The sequence below is a fragment of the Bufo bufo genome, chromosome 9 (assembly GCF_905171765.1).
Source record: "Bufo bufo chromosome 9, aBufBuf1.1, whole genome shotgun sequence".
Lineage (NCBI taxonomy): Eukaryota > Metazoa > Chordata > Amphibia > Anura > Bufonidae > Bufo > Bufo bufo.
This window is the reverse complement of record NC_053397.1, coordinates 107,711,335-107,732,067: the sequence shown is the minus strand read 5'-3', so window position 1 is coordinate 107,732,067 and position 20,733 is coordinate 107,711,335. Positions and strand designations below refer to the sequence as shown.

Genomic DNA, 20,733 nt, shown 5'->3' with positions numbered 1-20,733 from the left:
TGGGTCTTATGACTTCAACAATTTCGTCGGTAAAATGGGCCCAGCACCATACAAGATAGCTCCAGTCCTTTCTTTTGGAGAGCTGCAACAAAAAACAAACCTCCTTAAACAAAAGAATAAAAATTCCATCTCGTGTAAAGACATCCTTATCTTGGTGGATGAATCGAACAAATCTTTCCTGAGGCGTGGCCTGGAAACCAACAAATCAAGTAGTCATCACTACGGATGCCAGCCAACATGGGTGGGGAGCCCACATGGGAAAATGGTTGCAGCAGGGTCTATGGGAATATCACCTACGACAAGCCTCGTCAAACTTGAGAGAGCTGACCGCAGTATGGGAAGCCCTAAAAGCCTTTGCCCCTTTCATCCTCCTGAAGAATGTAAAGATCCTATCAGACAATTCAATGACTGTAGCCTACCTGAACAAGTATGGGGGAACAAGGAGTCACTCCCTTTCCTTGGTGACAGGGAAAATCCTAAGATGGGCAGAGAAAAATCTGTGTCTATCCGCAACCCATGTGAGGGGAAAAGAAAATCAAGTGGTGGACTTCCTCAGCAGAGACCGACTAAGGGCAGGAGAATGGACTCTGAACAAACAGGTCTTCAAACAGATCTGTTCCAGATGGGGCACTCCAAGTGTCGACCTGTTTGCCACAAGGAAAAACACACAGGTCAGGGATTTTTTTTTCTCCTTCTCAGTCCTAGATTGCCCCTTGAGTGTGGACACCTTGTCAACACCTTGGCCCCAGCAACTACTCTATGCCTTCTTCCCCCCCCCCCCCTTTCCCCTGATACAGAGGGTATTAGCCATGATCATGGAGGAAAATGCCCAGATCATACTGATAACTCCGTTCTGGCCCAGAAGATCGTGGTTCCCAGTCCTAAAGAACCTTGCAGGGGAAGACTTTTGGATCCTCCCTCCCCAACCGGATCTATTGTCTCAGGGCCCAGTTGTTAATCCCAGAGTCACCCAGCTTCACTTAACAGCCTGGAGGCTGAAAGGAGTATACTAAGAGGGAAAGGTTTTTCAGAGGCAGTAATAACCAAGTAGAAAACCTGTTCCATCAAGAATATATCTGAGAGCCTGTGAAGCCTTTCTGAGGTTTAGTGGTGGCAAATATGACCCTTCCGGAGAACTTCAGGTGATGCTAATCCTGGACTTCCTTCAAGCAGGACTAGATAAGGGACTATCTGTAAGTACCCTAAAAGTCCAGGTAGCAGCTTTAAGTGTGTTTTTAAATACCAAGATATCAGACATAAATGTTATCAAAAGGTTCCTTAGGGGGGCAAGTAGAATCCGCCCATAATTAAATCTGGTACTATCCAGATTAATGTATCCACCCTTTGAACCTATAGCTGAAATCCCCTTAAGAACATTGACCCTCAAGACAGTTTTTTTGTTGGCCATCACTACGGCAAGAAGAGTAGGCGAGATTCAGGCCTTTTCCATCCTACCTCCTTATCTTAGGATTCTAGAGGATAGAATAATATTGAAACATGCTCCTGAATTTCTGCCTAAAGTTGTAACAAAGTTCCACTGTCAACCGGAAGTTACTCTTCCCTCCTTCTGTTCCCAGGCGTCCTCGGAGATGGAAAAATTATTTCATAACATAGACATTAGGAGATGCATCCTACAATATATGGAGGCCACGAAAGATCTAAGGAAATCAAACCAGCTACTTGTACAATATCTAGGTCTACATCGTGGACAGGCAGCTAGCAAGACTTCCATCTCAAGATGGATCAAGGCCTGCATTGTCCTAGCCTATGAAACGGAAGGGCTAGCTCCTCCACCCTTGTTGAGATCCCACTCCACCAGGGCATTGGCCACATCCTGGGCTGAAGGGGCCTCGGCCTCGATAGAAGAAATATGTCGGGCAGCCACATGGTCCTATCCTGGCACCTTTTTTAAGCATTACAGGTTGGACGTCTCTACAAATAGACTTTGAATTGTTGCATCTATCTTTGAGTACTAGGTTACTAACTGACAAGGTAAGAGGGAGGGGGCCCTTTATTGGCTGGGCTCGAAAGCTGTTTCCTGTCCCTGAAGAAGGCGGGGTAATCCTCCACGTAGTGCCGTTGTGGAGGCTAAAGGAAAATCCAATTACCGGTAAGAGTAATTATTATTTTTCTCTGATAGTCAGGGATGAACAACAAAAACAATTCTTGTTGAGGGTAGTCGAGCATCACAGAAAAGTCGTCACCAAGCTAACGAAAGAAGGGATTGCATCGTTCAAAGTTGATTAATATAACACATGTTTTGCCTATCATACTACCTATTAATCTTGGTGTTTTAGTTTTAATATTTCAAGTTAGTGATTTCTAGTTTTCCAAATAAAAGTAATTAACTGAAAAATCTTATTTTTTGCCTACTTTTACAAAACTGATCAAAGTGTGCAACCTCTAAATATTCTCCAAGCTTCTTTGAAATTTGGTATATATATATATCTTTTACATCAGACTCTGGGCGTAAGCAAAGTCTGCAAAAGTTTTATTTCTTTTTTTCTTTTTCTTTTTTTTCCCATTACAAAATGAAACGGTGCGTGTTTGTATATGTGTATTTTGTTTGCCGGCAGCAGAGCGCGCTTACACCACACAATGTTACCAGCAAATGACGACTTTTGTGTCCGCATGAATGATCTATTATGCGATGAACAAGCATTTCACTTGTTCATCGCGTAATCTGTGCCACATTTACACCGCCAGATAATTGCTAACAAGTGTTCCTATGAATGCTCATTAGCACTTATCTGGCAATCCCCCAGTGATCTCAAGGATTTCAGAGTTGGTAACAGTGAGTACTCTAGTTTGAGTAAAGAAAAATGCATAGAGGTGTCCATAAGTAAAGTTCTGGGTGGATTTTCACAATGTGGCAAGTGTCGTCTTGCATAGGAACTATATAGAGGCATAATAGAATTACGGTATGTTTTGTTTTTTTCATCTCTGTCTGTCCGGTTTTGTAATTTAGGCCTTAGAACGGAACAATACTTTAACCCTTATAAGACAGGAGTCTGTTTAATCTATTTTAGATCAGGAAACTTGAGGCAAATATATTACCACTGCAAGAATCCAACTCTGAGTTAAGCGAGAAAAGTGGTATGCTACAGGCAGAAAAGAAATTGCTTGAGGAAGATGTAAAACGCTGGAGGGCCCGAACACAGGTACGCTGCTGAAAAATCAAATTTAATGCAGTGATGTTTTGATTTAACTGTTGCTGTTTGACCTGATAGGATGCTTTATTACATGTAGTCTTGTTAGGCTCCATCAGGGTTGCCAACCATCCAATTTCTGAAAATAGGTGACTTTATTCCTGTGTCCGTGATATTTTTATTTATAGATTATATTTTTATTTTAGGCTAGTGGAATTTGACTATCATTTTGGTGGTGGTAATATTCATTTCTCGCTCATATCATAGGGGGACACAGGACCATAGGTATAGCTGCTGCTGCCACTAGGAGGCGACACTAAGCTAAAAAGTGTTAGCTCCTCCTGCCGGCTATACCCCCTCCAGCCTGGAGAGAGTATATCACTTTTTAGTTTGTCGTAGGAGGCAGACCTTCCTGCATTGCAGAATCAATTCTGCTATCTTTTTTTTTGTTTTTGTTTTTCTCAGCAGGGGGAACAGGGTCGCCTAACCTCCCTGTTCCCTGGGGAGCATGGCCCGGGTAAGTTTCCCTCCCTGCCCAGCTTCCCCAAGAAGACAGAGGACCAAGGCAGTCCAGCTCCCCTGCTTCCTGCCAGCCAGGGGGTCACCTGGATCCGGCAAACCCTCCCTCCACTCGGGCCTCGTGCCACTTTGGTGCCAGCGGCTTAGGAGGTGACCCCTGTTTTGCGGCCCTCTTGATCCCCGGATGCAGTGAGCCAAAAGTGCTTCGAGGCTGGCCACGGTTACCCAGGCCCTCCCTCCTCCCCCTGCACTTAAGGGGCGGGACTCTCCTTCCCACCAAATGCTCCTGGCGGGGTGGAGCTTCATCCTCTTCCCGCGTTGGCTCCTGGTCTCGCTTCCAGAGGATGTTTCCACTGGGGGACCTCAGGACCTGGTTTCACCTGCCTCTTCAGTTTCTGGTAGGACAGTCTCTATTATCCCTCCAGCTCTTAGTCTCCACTAAGTCGGCCATGTCCGAACCCACGAGCAACCCCTGCCCTCCACCAGCCCCTACTACGCGTGCACAAAATGCGTACTCAAGATCCCCTGCGGCCAGCTGGACTCTTTGTGTACCACATGACGCGTGCCCAGACCAGTCCTAGCCCTCCCGCCTGACCAGCCACATTGCCCCCTGACCGTGTGGAACCGGATTGGGCCTGCAAATCTCTGACTGGAAAGTACCTTTTGTGAGGCCTCATTGGTTGCGGGCGCTCTTGTTGCCCACTCATCCGCTCTCACGGTCGCTTTACGGCGCAAAGTTTGGCTTAAAGTATGGGCGGCGGATTCCTCGTCAAAATGCTCCCTTATGGGCCTTCCCTTTTCGGGTTCTCGACTGTTTGATGCCCGACTGGACGAGATGATCTCTGAGGCCACGAACGGTAAAAGTACTCGCCTCCCACTAAGCAAGTCCACGCGCCTGTTTCGCTCTAACCCCTTAAACTCCCTGTTCCACTCTTTTTGTGGCTTCTCCAACACACGCCATCAGCATGGGCGCCTCCCAGGGCCTCCACACCAGAGCAGAAGAAAAAAACATCCTTTTAGGCTCCATCCGGCCTGGTGCCCGCGGGGACAACCTGCCCACCCCTCTGCCAACAGTCTTCCTTATGAAGGGCCACTCCCGCCCTCTCGGGTGGGGGATAGTCTCCTACTTTTTCAGGAGGTTTGGTGGGCCCACATTTCCGACGCGTGGGCACTCGAGATTGTAACCCCGGGTTACAAGATCGAGTTTGCTGCCTCCGCCGCAGCGTTTCCTTCTGTCTCCGCCACCCAGGGATCGTATTCAGGCTGCCACTTTTTAGGCATTACAGTCCCTCCTCGCACAGGGGGTGATCTCCCCGGTTCCCCTTGCAGAACAGTTCACAGGTTTCTATTCAAACCTGTTTGTCGTCCCCTTGAAGGATGGATCCATTCGCCTGGTTCTGGACCTCAAGTTGCAGAACTGGTCTGTCAGGGTCCAGCACTTCAGAATGGAGTCCCTCCACTCCGTCGTTGCCTCTCTGGAATGTGGCAAATTCCTTTCCTTGGTGGACATTTGGGACGCGTACCTGCTTGTTCCCATTTCCCCCACGCACCAGCATTTTCTGCGCTTTGCTGTAGGGTCTCGTCATTACCAGGTCGTGGCTCTAACCTTTGGTATGCTGACAGTGCCGCAGGTCTTCACGAAAGTGCTCACCCCTCTACTTGCCTTTCTTCGTTCCAGAGGCATCACCCTGAGCATGATCCTCGACAAGACCACGGCGTCAGTCCGCCTCCCTCTGGACAAGCTGCTATCCCTTTTGCGGTCGTTTTGTCTTCTCTGGCGCATACATCCAACAATCTAATTTTGCATGCTGGTGTTGGGTACAATGGTCGCTTCCTTCGAGGTGCTTCCATTTGCGCAATTTCACACTCGTCCTCTCCAACAGACAATCCGGTCATCCTGGAACAAGACACCGGGTTCTTTGAACCATACCATCACCCTTCCCCCGCAGGTGTGGTCGGCCCTCAGGTGGTGGCTCTCAGCTGCAACCTTGGACTCCAGCAAATCCTTTCTCCCGGTCTCATGGATGGTCATCACCACCAATGCCAGCCTCCATGGATGGGACTGACTCTTCCCGCCTCGGACAGTCCAAGGCAAATGGTCTCAGTTGGGATCCAGACTGCCCATAAACATCCTGGAACTTCGGGCCGTCCATTTGTCTCTGCTTCATTGGACTCCCCTCCTGAGGGACCTGCTGGTGTGGCTCCAGTCAGACAACACCACGGCGGTGGCATACATCAATCATCAGGGGGGAACCCACAGTCAGGCGGTGATGGAGGAGGCGGCCAAGGTTCTACAGTGGGCGGAGGAACATGTACCAGCTCTATCGGCAGTCTATATTCCAGGCGTGGAGAGTTGTACGGCCGACTTCCTCAGTCGGGAGACCGGGCAGAGGTGTTCAACTCCATCTGTCTCCATTGGGGCCTTCCGGAGGTGGATTTGATGGCATCCAGACTTGGCCACAAGCGTCCCACCTTCATCTATCAGACAAGAGATCCCCCAGGCATTTGCAGTGGACGTACTGGTGGCCCCATGGGACGATTTCTCTCTCCTGTAAATCTTCCCTCCTCTTCCTCTTCTAGACCGCGTCCTTCGCAGAATCAAGAGGGAGGGCATCCAGACGATTCTCATTGTACCGGATTGGCTGCGTCACGCCTGGTACGCCAATATCCTCTTTCTTCTAGGAGATACTCCGTGGCCTCTTCTGCCTTGGAACAACCTTCTCTCTCAGGGACCAGTCTTCCAGCTGCTTTTAAAATCGCTATGTTTGACAGCGTGGCTATTGAGACTGCTATTCTGAAGAGGCGGGGGTTCTCCGACTAAGTCATCCGCACAATGATTATGGCCAGAAAGCCGTGTCGTCCCAAATTTATCATAGGACTTGGAAATCTTTCCTTCGCTTCTGTGTGGACCTGAGCCTCCCTCTGCTCCTTTTTTCCCTTCCCACAACCCTATCCATCTTACAAACGTGTCTGGATTTGGGTCTGTCTTAGTTCCCTAAAAGGGCAGGTGTCAGCGCTATCCATCTTTTACCAGCGGCCTCTGGCACAAAAGGCCCTGGTTAAGACATTTCTCCAAGGGGTGGTTCGCACAGTGCCTCCTTATTGCCTCCCTTTACCCTCTTGTGATTTTGTGATTTGAACCTTGTCCTTGGTTCTCTCCAGTAGGCTCCCTTCGAGCCTCCCAACGTGGTTTCTCTCCTCCTTCTTTCCTGGAAAGTGGCCTTCCTTGTGGCGATCACCTCCTCCAGACACGTTTTGGAATTGGCTGCGCTCTCCTGTATGGAGCACTTTCTTATTTTGCACCAAGATAAGGCTGTGCTCCACCCTGTGTCCTCCTTTCTGCCGTAGGTAGTCTCTGCCTTCCAGGTCGATGAAGACCTTATTCTCCACTCGTTCTGTCCCTCACCTTCACATCCTAGGGAACGGGCCCTCCACCAGCTAGACGTGGTTCGTGCCCTGCGGGTTTACTTAACCGCTTCAGAGTCGTTTCGACGTACGGACTCCAGGTGTATCGCTCCCGGGGCAAGGTACTGCCCCTCCGTATCGTGGCTCACTCGACCAGGGCGGTGGGTGTTCTTGGGCTCGTTTCCACCAGGCTTCCACTTTGCAGCTGTGTAAGGCAGCATCCTGGTCTTCCTTGCACACGTTTACATACAAAGTTCTACCAGGTACTGGGTTCCGTACATCTGTGAAATCCAATTAACACACTTTTACATTTTTCACATCTGCACACTGTCAGTAAAGTGTACTTCTAGCTAACTTTTAATGATCTGGCACTTGCCAAAACAACTGTTTGCAATATACAAATTAGAGACCCATGCCTTCATTTAGTAATGGGTCCAAGACACTTTCAGACATTAAGAACTTAGCCTTTGAGGAGTCCTATTGGGTGTCTAGGTGTTAGACCCGTCCACTCAGCCTGGCCAGGAGGCTGTACACCAGGTTGTCTGGTGTCAATGCACAATTGAAACAAGGGGCACAAAGACTGTATCCCACAGAATGTTTTGTTCTCTGGCCCATTAGAAAGGTGCATGATGTAAACTGTAGTGAAGGTACAGTATCTTACCAGATAGTGTATTTGTAAGTTATCCCCTCCCTTCTGATCCTCAGCTGTCATGTGACGGTCAGCTATCTCTGTATGCACGCTCACACTTATACTGTCTAATCACATGGACTCCTAAGCAGGGCTGTGGAGTCGGTAGATAAATGGTCCGACTCAGACTCCTCAGTTTTTGGTACTTCCGACTCCTCTGTATTTAATATGCGAATGTATTTTATACATTCCTTGAAGGAAAGAAAGGCAACATACATGTCATTACCACAGAACTACTGGCTAGGAAGCTGCTGCCTTCTCCTTTTGTGTGCTGATCTTCTGCTGAAGATAGGGCAGTGGGAGATTCCAGGAAGGGCCAGGGGAAGGGGCATTTATTTTAAAACATGATTTCCCTAGTAGAATCCCATAGTCATGTTTAAAGTTTAAGCTAACAATCTGAGTTTACAAGTTTTTATAGCCTTAGCTGAATGACAGCAGTTTATCAAATGGTTTACAGCTTCAGTCTTGAACTTTTGACTATCCATTCCCTTCACTTATACAAGTGTCTCTAGTCCTGCAAAAAACATATTTAATTGATCAGTTATCAGTGAGAGGCTAGGCTAACCATGGGCGTTGCGTTCCCTTTAACAGCAGAACACAACACAATGGAAAGTATAAGTATTGCCCCTCCTGAACTGTGCGTTGCGTGCCATATAGTGAAGCATATGAAAATCATGCTTCTTCATGGTCACTTAACGTGTTTGTTTTGCGGTAACGTGACGCACTGCATGCATTGACCTTTATTCTTACAGTAGAGAAGTGCCGTATTTTTCGCAAAAGTGGGGGAAAAATAGCAGTGTGTCTTATGGGGGCGAATGCTGCGACCGTCCGGTGAATAGGCTGAGAGGGAGGAGGGACTGGGGGCCGGCCGGCATCTGTTTCTGTAATGGCAGCGGGGCCCGGTGGAGTCACTGTATTCTACTACACCGGGCCCCGCTCACTGTAGTATACGGTAATCATATCTAACTTGTGGGTATTGTTAAAGTATTCCAATCATCTTAAATCTAGCGCTGTACTACTTACTACTAACTTCTTGGCAGTCAGGAGGCCGGGTGGGCGCTCGTAGCGTAGCTCACTACGTCACGAGCCTGCTCCGCCCACTTTATGAATGAAGCAGGCATCGGGCCCCGCTGCCATTACAGAAACGGATTCGGCCCCTATTCACTACACAGGGACACTGTTATGGGGGGGATCTGTGGATCACACATAAGATAAGATGCTATATATGTGTCATCCACAGATGCCCCCACAATGATCCCCCATAACAGTGCCCCCGTAACGGTGCCCCCCACAGATGCCCCCGTAACTGTTGTGCCCCCCACAGATGCCCCCGTAACGGTGCCCCCCCCCCCCCACAGATGCCCCCGTAACGGTGCCCCCCCCCCCCCACAGATGCCCCCGTAACGGTGCCCCCCCCCCCCACAGATGCCCCCGTAACGGTGCCCCCCCCCCCCCACAGATGCCCCCGTAACGGTGCCCCCCCCCCCCCCACAGATGCCCCCGTAACGGTGCCCCCCCCCACCACAGATGCCCCCGTAACGGTGCCCCCCCCCCACAGATGCCCCCGTAACGGTGCCCCCCCCCCACAGATGCCCCCGTAACGGTGGCCCCCCCCCCACAGATGCCCCCGTAACGGTGGCCCCCCCCCCCCCACAGATGCCCCCGTAACGGTGCCCCCCCCCCCCCCACAGATGCCCCCGTAACGGTGGCCCCACCACAGATGCCCCCGTAACTTCAAATATATTTTTTTCTTATTTTCCACCTCAAAAACCTAGGTGCGTCTTATGGGTAGGTGCGTCATATAGGACAAAAAATACGGTATTTAATTATAAATTTTTGTGAATTGGGACATTTAAACTTGCTTTTTTTTATTTATTCCAATTTAAATCTAGTAGGAGTCGGAGTCTGTTCATTTTTTGCCTTCTCCGACTCCAGGTACCCAAAATTGACTCCGACTCCACAGCCCTGCTCCTAAGCAACATTGGAAAGTGATTTCAATTAATGAAATGGAAGTTATACTGATTATTTTCCTGCAACACTATATCATTTATCACAGACCATCACTAATTGTGCTTGATTTCTCATTTTAAGCACTTGCTGAACCAACAAAAAGATACAGATGTAGAAGAAAATAAAAAATTGCTTTCTGAACGAGAGGTTAATGTTAAACGAATTCAGCAACTGACTGAAGAGACTGGAAAGCTGAAGACTGAGATTGCAAGGTAATTAGATATTTCTGTAAATTCTTGTTTGGTAGAGTAATCCAGCATAGTGGGTTTGGTTAGAAAACCCATCAGGAAGTTCTGCTTGTAAACGTCCCATCAGGATGCAGTGATGCAGAGAACCAGAGGTTAGAAAGTGCTGACATGAGTTATATTTACCAAAGCTTATGCTTGACAATGGCATGAACAATTCAGATTGACTGCTGGGAAGAGGAACAAGCCAGGGTTGTCCCCTCTCGCCATTGCTTTTTGCCCTGACGATTGATCCCTTGGCTGCCATTCTCCGGTCTTCGGCTAGAATAACAGGAGAGAGTAACATTGTACGCTGACTATCTTTGTTTGTGGATAATCTTCCTGGCTCACTCCCCAATATGAATATTATAGAGGAATTTGGAGGGTACTCAGGGCTTAACAAACTGGGGAAAATCAGCACAGATGATGCTACATTCTGACGATGCTAATATAGCACTTCCTACCAATGTGACTTATCCCTCAAGTGGATAGATTCAAATATTTAGGCATTTGGATTACCCCTAATGTTTCAGACTATATTTCTTTTAATCTCTTGCCACTATTCGATAGATTGAAAGCTAAAATGGAAGCGTGTATCAAGCTACCACTATCGGTAATGGGTCGTGCCAACCTGATTTTAATTTATTTGGATGCCGCAAATACTCTATTCTACATAATCCTCTTTTTATGGCTTCCTTTATATCTTTTAAGCGCATAGATGGTATATTCAGGGACCTTTTTTGGCTTAAGGGAACCCCTAGAATTAAACTTGGTAAATTGTAACTGGAAAAAGGAGGAGTGGCACTACCCCATCCCCGGGCATATTATTTAGCTTCACAATTACAATCTTTACAGAGATGGGGCCTGCCAGCAAACCGGGACTCTTGCCAGTGGATCTAACAGCACCACTTGGGTACGACTGATTTTGGTGGGGTCTCTGGAAGCTCATAGATTAAAACTCATTACACCATCCTTGCCCACTTTCTTGCTCCTACATACAGTCTGGTGAAAATGTAAGGATCTGTTGGGTGTTCAGGGCTGTACACAGTACTCTCTAATTTGTCATAATCCTTATTCAGGTGAATTGTTCATGCTGGAAGGTTTTTGAGGCCTTGGAAAGAAAAGGTGTAAAATATATTCACCAATTATATGAGTGACATACTTAAAACCTTTCAGACTTTACAGAATTAATTTGGACTAGAACACTGTTCTATCAGTATGTTCAACTGTGGCATGCCATTCATTCTCAGGGGCGCACAACACATTTACCATCTCTGGTACTGGGGTCTTTGATAGGATAGTTCTGGCCCTTGCATCTGAAACACTGATCTCCTTTTACTTATGGGGATCTCTTGGCAAAGTGTATTGGAGACCCTTTACAGTGGCTGAAGGATAAGTGGGAAGCAGATATTGGTCCTCTATTCGACACCCAGTGGAAAAATGTTCGGGCCTACACTGTCACTCTTTATCGGTGGTACCGCGTAGGTCATAATTAATTTTACTACATAGGGTGTATAGGACACCTCCTATTGCTATATAAAATGGGCGTTCGGACGGATGCTAGTTCTAGATGTACCCATCTTGAGGTGGATACGGCTCATATGTTGTGGTCATGTCCGGCTCACAGGTCTGTGGTCTGGCAGTTTACACCCTTCTGGAAGATGTTTATGATGCGCTACCAAAAGTCCCCTGGGTTGTGTAATGGATATTCCTACCACAGATATAATACAGTTGGTGCTGTATTTAACTAGGAAACTCATAGCTAAGTATTAGCTACAATCATCTGCTCCAGCTCCAGGGATAACAGAATTAATAAACGTGGCAAATATGGTTTATATCGAATGGAAAGCATATGTGAAGAGAGGCAATATTAGGAAATTTGAGAAACTATGGAAGGCTTGGATTGTGCATCCAGGTCTTGCTACTGCTACTCTTTTACGCACACAGGTGCTGGCATTTAGAGGTTTCTAATCTGCCTTGGAGTAGCTGAGATGTCGGGCAGCTTGGGGGGGGTTTATGTTGGGGAGGTGGTTTTTCCACTTGTTTTTGTACATTTTGTACTTTTGTATTTTGTGTATCTTTGCATGTTAAAACACTTTTTTAATTTACAGACAGATCTGATTAATAAAAAAAAATTCGATTGACCCTTATTTGTGCCAAAACTTGCAACTTTCTGAGCTTCTTGCCACCATTTAAAATTGGTGAGAAAATGGGGTGTGTCCTGCCATGTTTTCTATAATCTACACTAGAAGCTCATAGCTGGATTAGATTTGAATTTCTGGTGCATGTCCGGTTTATTAAGAAGCGGTCTTTCTTAATTTGCCACTTTACTCCAGTGCCCTTCTGTGAAAACTGGTGTAGGTAATGCCAGCCTTGGTAAACCTTTCCCATTAACTTTTTAGTCTGGCTTTCCTGTGTGAATTTAAGTTTGCAAAGTTTCTTGCTTCTCTATGGCAGGTTAAATGCAGCTCTAAATACATGTCAGAGTCAGTGTCAGAATGCAAAAGAAGAGACTGTAAAACTGAAGACTGAAAAGGAAAATCTACAGAAAGAGCTTAATGCTAAAGTAACAGATATACAAGAGAAGATAAAAACAATCACCCAGGTGAAGAAAATAGGAAGGAGATACAAAACGCAGTATGAAGAGTTAAAGGCTCAGCATGATAAGGTAAGATGCACTTCATAATATTAAAGACTAAGGCTACTTTCACACTTGCGTTCGGTGCCGATCCGTCTGGTATCTGCACAGACGGATCCGCACCTATAATGCAAACGCTTGCATCCGTTCAGAACGGATCCGTCTGCATAAACAGCTTTTTCAGATCTGAGTTTTCACATCGTGAAAACTCGGATCCGACAGTATATTCTAACAGAGGCGTTCCCATGGTGATGGGTACGCTTCAAGTTAGAATATACTAAGAACTGTGTACATAACTGCCCCTGCTGCCTGGCAGCACCTGATCTCTTACAGGGGGCTGTGATCCGCACAATTAACCCCTCAGGTGCCGCACGGTACGGCAGATTACCCGATGAATGAGCAGCAATCTCTCATCCTCATATTGTGGAGGAGGTGATCGCTGCATGTAAATGCTGCACTTCACCTCCACTTAACAAGCAGCCAACTATCGGGAAGGACAGATTCCTTCTCGACAATAGACTTCTCCTCGCACTTTAATGGGTCCGCGATCCCGCCGTTCCGCAAAGAGATAGGACATGTTCTATTTTTTTTGCGGAATGGAAGTATGGGACGAAACCCCACGGAAGCACTCCGTAGTCCATTCCACACCTCCGGATTTGCGGACCCATTGAAGTGAATGGGTCAGCATCCGTGATGAGGAATGCCGTGTATTGCAGATCCGCAATACGGCAACACGCCCGTGTGAAAGAGACCTGTCTCTTGTGAGAGACTGTGACTATTTCTGGGAGAGAGCTGTAGTAGGAAGGACACGCCCTCTAAACTGCCAGCTTGAAAGGTTATCATTTTTACTCAGATTTTTCATTATTTTTTATATTAATCCTTGCATAACCCCTTTAATTTATCCAGCCCCAAATACTCATACTTGGGTGAAAATTAAAACCAGGTTCTATGCATATTTGGAGGTATGAAGTCTATTATAAGTTCTTGATTCTTTAACAGTTGGTCGCTGAAACTTCAACAGCCCAGGCAAATCAGTCGGAAGAACGAGCTGCTCAAAAAGAATTGAGGGATTCACGAGCACAAGCTGAAGTCAAACTGTCTGCTCTCGAAAGCCAGTTGGAGACTATGCAGAAGGTAACTTATTTTGTTTTAAGGGGTTGGAGACTGCTGGGTAGATGGACTGTCTGCCCATCTGCGCGATGATCTCCAGCCCTGTACTTATTGAGAGAGGTCAAAGATAAAGTAGCTGACAAATTTGCGTCAAATTATGCCTTTTTATTTTGTTAACCTGTTGAAGCAATGTACAAAATATATACAAGTGATTGTACTTTTGTAGACTATTGATGAAAAGGAAAATGAAGTTAAAGCACTACAAGAACAGATTATACAACTTCAGACAGAATTATCCAAAGTCCACAGAGACATTCAAGACAAGACTGCACAAGAAGAGCAAATGCGTCAGCTCCTGAATGAAAAGGAAGAAAAAACCAAGAAAACTCTCCTTGGAGCCAAGCAGAAGCTTGCTCAACTTACTGGTGAGGGCGCATTGCCGCTGTAGTAGTTAATGCATATGTGACTGCGCAGGGACACGAAGTGTGCCCGTACATGTAGGGGTTTGTGCTTCATGGCCAAGAACTGCAGTTTGCCTTCTGTTCGCACTGTGGTTGTGCATTATTTTTTTCATCTGCACAATCACATGGATGAGAAGCACATTACATATCTGTGTTCCTCTCTTGTGGACATGTACAGGCACTCTCTAAAATGCACAATGGTACTTGCTTGAGATTGACTAGTACATGTTTTATTAAGATAGGCCATCAATATTAGATCTTACCCTGGGTACAGCCAGCCAATTGGCTGTTTGAAGCAGCAGCTGTACTCTAACAAGCACCATGATTCCTACAAAGTAGTCTTTATATGTAAAGTCTATTTAATGCTGAAGCAGTGGTTCCCTCTTTGTTAAACTACCATAATCATTTGTAGTAGCACTCAAAGCAGCGGTCAGGCCGACAGTGTAACGTCACTAACTCGGTCATGCACCTCCCACTTGATTAACAGTGTGACTGACTAAGTGACGTTACGCTGCCGGCCTGACCGCTGCTTTGAGTGAGCTAGTGAGTACTACTACAATTACGGTAGTTTAACAAAGAGGGAGCCACTGCTTGAGCATTAAATAGACTTTACATATAAAGTGGGGCCCGGTGTAATGGAGTACAGGGACTGCATCGGGCCCTGCAGCGAGTGCAACAGCCCCTCCTCCCACCTTATCGGGCGATGTATCAGTGTCAGCCATGTAAAAATTGCACCATTCGCTTTAGGGTTTAACAAGGGAGCAGGGCCCGGTATAAAGGGGTCACTATTCACACAGGGACATAAGGGGACACATTAATAATGTGACACATCGGGCCATGAGGGGGACCAGCCTAAGATGCCATGTGTGTGTCATCCATAGATATCCCCCTTAACAGTGCATCATCCACAGATATCCCCTATAACAGTGCATCATCCACAGACCACCGTTAGTTCAAAACCCACCAAAAGCACACCTTTTTGGTTCAAAATATTTATTTTTAATTTTCCTCCTCAAAAACCTAGGAGTGTCTTAAAAAGTGAAAAATACGGTAGTTTATATGTGGTATAGGTCTGTGGCTGTTTAAGTTGGTTGCATTTTTAAACAGCATTAAAGGAGCAATTATTAAGTGAAAAGGAAGACTTGAAGCAGCGACTTAATACCCTTGAACAGCAGAAGGAAGAACTAGATGTAAGAATGAGCGCTTTGAAATCACAGTATGAAGGGAGGATCTGTCGCCTGGAGCGAGAGCTGCGTGAGCAGCAGGAACGACACCATGAGCAAAGAGATGAGACTCAGGAGCCCTCAAAGGTAAAAAAAAAAAAAAACCTGAGGGCAGGTCTGATTTCAGTAGTTCCCAGCTTATATCTGACTTTCATTTTGCAGGGGCCAGAGCAGAGACAAATTACAGTTAAACCGACTGCTGCACCTGGTGAAAGGGGAATGTAAGTAGAGTCATTGTAACTTCACATTCTTTAAACCTATTCAAGAACATGAAAAAGACACTAGCAATGACATGTACTGTATTTAGACCGACATATCCAAAACTTATTTGAATAGTCTATCACAAATTCAGCATTTCTGAGTTAGGTATTAGACTGGTTGTACAGCAGGATTTGCTCAATGAACATCACAAAGGTCCTGATGTAAAGGAAGCCGCATCAGTAATTGTCATGTATACTACCAATAAAAGCTTTCCCCAGACTACCCCTTAGCTTTCCTTTGTCTATCTGCAGTCTAGTGGGGCTACCCCAAGACCAGGACCTGAGTCCTAATGTTCCCCTTGTTTTCATGTTTATGACCATTTCTAAATTAGGACATTAAAGGCTTTAAAAAGTGTTTTTGCACAGTTTTCTCCAAATAAAACTAAAAAAAAAAATTAAAACCCTAGGTGTCACGGAAAAAGAAAACGCTGCAAAAATTATTTCATTAGTCCAACAAATAAAAAAGTTACAACTGTTAAAGGGAACCTGTCATCAACTTTATGCTGACCTTACTAACTTCAGAATGAAGTAGAGACAGGTGAGCTGATTTCAGCCATCTGTCATTTATAAATAAAAAGTAAGTGGTTGCCGAGAACCAATATCACAATCGTTGCAGGCCTGGAAAAGTCACGGCCATCTGAGAAGTTTCATGGTCATACATAATCTCCTGCCCACCTGCTGTTGACTGACAGTCTTCTACTTATGTCTTCCAGGTCATGGTATATCTGTAAAGAATAAATCAAGGCAACTGGACTTACTGTAGATTTCTTGAAAATGTTCACTCGTTCTTCCAACGAGCTTTCTCAATTCTGAGTGACTGTACAAGAATTCATTTATTCCCAGAGAATTCTTGTACAGTCACTCAGAATTGAGAAAGCTTGTTGGAAGAACAACTGCCAATCAGCAGATGGGCAGGGACAGCAGGAGATTATGAATAACCATGACTCTCCTCAGATAGATTTGACTCTTTTCAAGGCCTGTGCTGCAATGATTATGATGCTGGTTCTCGGCAACCACTTACTTTTAGCTCATGAGTGACACACCGCTGAAATCTGCATTTGTCACCAATTTATGCTGCTTTCAGTGAGGTCAGCATAAAGTTGATGACAGGTTCCCTTTAAACTACCACGTGTACTAAATCACAAAAGGTCATTAAGTCCTTTTCTCGCTCGTATCATTGGGGAACACAGGACCATGGGTATAGCTGCTTGCTGCCACTAGGAGGCGACACTAGGCTGAAAAGGGATAACTCCTCCCCTGCAGGCTATACCCCCTCCAGCGTGGAGAGAGCATATCTATTTTTCTCGCCCAGTTTCCTTGGGGGACACAGAAGACCTTGGGTATAGCTCATCTCCATAGGAGGCGTGACACTAAGTGAAGACTGTTAAGCCCCTCCTCCACAGCTATACCCTCAGCCTGGAGAGAGAGACTGCCAGTTTTTGCTTAGTGTCCAAGGAGGCAAGACACTCCCTGCTCTGCAGGGCTGTATTCTCCTTGTTTAAATTTTAGATTTTTACTTTTTTATTTTCTTTTTGTTCCAGATCATCAGGGATAACAGAGTCGCACTAGACCTCTCTGTTCTCCCGGGGTTGAGCTGCGCCAGTGCCGGTCACCCGCACTGCTGCCTCCCCCACAGAAGGCAAGGTGGACCAGGGCAGCCTAGCTCCCCTGCATCCCGCCAGCCCAAGGGTCGCCCGCACGCCAAGTCCCTCTTCCAGCGTCCTGCCACTACGGTGCCAGTAGCTGAAGGGGCGACCCTGCTGGAATGGACCGAGGGTGAAGACGGCTGTGGTAAGAGAGAGGCTTCACCAGCCCTACGTCCCCGTCCCCCCCGGTCTCCTGCGTGCCTGACCCCCATACTGGGCCTCTAGTCCCCTGCTGGATCTATGCTGGCACCTGCAGAGCGGCAATCTCCTTCCGCCCTCCCCCCCCCCCCCCCTGCCTGGCTCCCATAGACATGCAGCCAGTGGCTGTCTCCACAGCCAGCTACAGAAGCGGCAACATAGTTTATTTCTACCACAGGCACCCGGTCTCTGGGTCCCCCCCCATCTCCTACCGGAGTGTTGCTCAAGGCCTGCCTGACGGCTGTGGAGTGAGGCCTCGCCTCCGGCCGACATTGGTACTCTGGTGCGACCGGGCGCCGCAAAAATCTTAGCCCAGGCTCCGCGGCCTGCTAGGCCGCCATTCCGGGTCCCTGACTCTTCCGGCCGGCGGGGTGGGCTCCCGCGGCCGGCAAGCCGCCATTCCGGCCGGCGGGGTGGGCTCCCGCGGCCGGCTTTGGGCTTGACTTCAGCAGGCCCCGGCCGACCGTCGGTGCCGGTCGGTGGGGCTCCGCAAATTGTGGCCCAGGCTTCGCGGCCTGCTGGGCCGCAATTCCGACCGGCCCGCGGGGTGGGCACCCGCGGCCGGTTTGATGCGCCACTCCGCCTCAGGTTCCGGCGGTACATGCCGGGCGCCGAAAATTTAGACCCCGGCCTCACGGCCTGCTAGGCCGCAAAATTCCGGCCTCTGGTGGAGGGGGCGGGAACTTCTCCAGGCGCAAATTTTTCCCGCCGGGAGGTTCCTCCGCCCCCAGGGGATCGCAGCGCCGCCCTCCAGGCCGGATCCATGTTAACCCTTTTGGGTACAGGCCGGCTCCCAATGGGCCTGTATGGCTGGCCCCCCCCTTTTTCCTGACTATCTGTGCCCCTATATGGTGGCCCCCTTTAGCCTCAGAGAGGCTGTGTTTTTAATAAAAAATAAAAATAAAAAAAATAAAAAAATATATATATATATTTCTATTGGACTGCGCAGGACGCTGCAGCCTCATCAGTAGTGCTGCATGTCTGCATGCCCTCTTTCCACAGGCGGCATAGTGTTGCGCTCCCAACCTGCGTCGGTGCTAGGGCATTTCCCCTTTTAGGCAGTTTTCCTGCCCTCTTCCAGGATACGGCGCTGGCCAAGTGCATGCGGCCCTTCCGTTGGCAGCATTCATCATCTCTCCAGTTATGGTGCCTGCCATGTGCACCCCCCCCCCTCCTAGGCGGGATACTGCACTCTCCCTGGCTGCCGGCTGGCCATGTGCATGACCCCCTTTTAGGCGGAATACTGCACCTTCACCGGATACGGTGCTGGCCATGTGCATGACCCCCTTCCTAGGCGGAATGCTGCACTCTCTATGGATTTGCTGCCGGCCATGTGCACGACCCCCTTCTCTAAGCGGAATGCTGCACTCTCACTGGATTCACTGCCGGCCATGTGCGTGACCCCCTTCCATGGGCGGAACGCAGCGCTCTCACTGGATTCGCTGTCGGCCATGTGCGTGACCCCCTTCTTAGGCGGAACGCTACACTCTCACTGGATCTGTTGCCGATCGTGTGCATGACCCCCCTTTTTAGGCGGAATACTGCACTCTCGCCGGATTCGGTACTGGCTATGTGCACGACCCCCTTCCATAGGCGGAACGCTGCACTCTCTCTGATGGGCTATGATGAACTTATGTACTATGTTACTATGCTGCACTCTCACTGGTTCCGCTGCCGGCCATAGGCATGATTCAGGCAGCATAAATACATCCCTCTGTCTGTGGTTGTTTTCTCGCAGGTACGTTGCTGGCCATGTGTAAGTACCCCATACATGGCGGGGTGCTTGCACTCTCGCAGGATCCGCTGTCAGCCATATGCATGACCCCTCTTCCGTGGGCGGTGTACGTACTCTCGCTGGATTCTCTGCCTGCCATGGGCATGCCTTCCTTCCTCAGGTGACATACACACATTCTCACTGACTGTGTTTGTCTCTCACCAGTACGTTGCTGGCCATGTGTATGACTTCCATACATGGCGGGTGCACGCACTCTCCCTGGATGAGATGCTGGCCATGTGCATTACCCCCCCTTTTTTCTGGGCGGCATGCTACACTCTCACCGGATACCTTGCTGGCCATGAGCATGGCCCTCTAACATGGGTGGAACGCTTGCACTCCCATTGGATATGGTGCTGGACTTGTGCGTGACCACCCCTTGTTCCATGGGCAGAATTTGGCACGCTCATGAGATTCACGGCTGTCCTTGTATGGCTGTACTGGACTTGTACATGTCCCCCTTCATTGGCAGAGTAGTAGCACTCTCGCTAAATCAGTGTTGGGTGTATTATTGCACACTCACTTAATGCTAGGATAACCCTGTGCATGTTCCCCTTTCACTAGGTGGACCTCCTGCTGGATTATAGGGTATGTCCTGCTTCTCTGAAGTAGGTACGGCCTTAGGCATCACTCCCTTTTGGGACCGGCCTTTGCACTCTTGCAGACTGCAGTTTGCCAGATACAATTTCCCCCCTTTCGGGGCGGACTGCTTGCGTTCCATCGCATGCTATACTAGGCTTGTGCATAACTCCCTTTCAGGTTGCACTTTGCAATTCCGTACATGCTGTGGCACTCTGTGGCGAGCCCCCTTTTTCGCTGAATTAACCTTTTTGCAGTGAGCGAACGTTCTTGTGCGTTGTTTGGGCCGTTTATGCCTTCTCCTCCTGTAGGTGGGTTGGCCTTCTCACTGCTTACGGGCTGCTCGTACGTATGCCTCACCTGCTTCCTGCGGCATACTTTTGTTTTCTTGGGATACGATGCTGGCCGCAAGCCTTGCACTCGTCTCTAAGGAGTTCATTCTGTCCACCTGACCCGGACGGGCTCTACTTGCTCTCTGCTGCACGGAGCTGGGTGGTACTCATTCATTTAGTTGGCCCTTTATTCCAGGGAGTGTTCGTGGTTCCTAGATGCGTGCCCATTCGTCCTTCCGCGGTATTGCTTCCCTGCGTTAGTGGTCACATGGTCGGGAGTGCTGTTGTCTGGAGCGCCCCTCGAATTCTTCGTTGGCTCTGGCAGGACTGCGGTTCCCTTGCCTGCTGCAATTTCCTCCTCTTCGGATGTAGTGTGGTATGAGTCCTTCCTCTTGGCGCCTCTACGCTTCAGTCTGATCTGCTACCAGGTGCGGGCCGCTTTTCTCGGGGAAAGTCACCCAAATTCTCTTGGGTGCTCGATTACCCAGGTCCGGAGGACCTCCACCTTGGGTTCTCA

At 48.2% G+C, this 20,733-nt stretch overlaps 1 protein-coding gene across 2 annotated transcripts in view; it reads left to right on the top strand.

The window, feature by feature from the left end:
• The window catches only part of TPR (translocated promoter region, nuclear basket protein), a 213,965-nt gene that overhangs the window by 137,898 nt on the left and 55,334 nt on the right, over positions 1-20,733 (top strand). For both annotated transcript variants that reach the window (XM_040408451.1, XM_040408450.1), the window contains exons 29-35: positions 3,030-3,161; positions 9,853-9,983; positions 12,453-12,663; positions 13,633-13,767; positions 13,970-14,168; positions 15,312-15,514; positions 15,590-15,648. In XM_040408451.1, the coding sequence (XP_040264385.1) occupies positions 3,030-3,161; positions 9,853-9,983; positions 12,453-12,663; positions 13,633-13,767; positions 13,970-14,168; positions 15,312-15,514; positions 15,590-15,648 (1,070 nt within the window). The remainder of the gene's footprint in view (positions 1-3,029; positions 3,162-9,852; positions 9,984-12,452; positions 12,664-13,632; positions 13,768-13,969; positions 14,169-15,311; positions 15,515-15,589; positions 15,649-20,733) is intronic.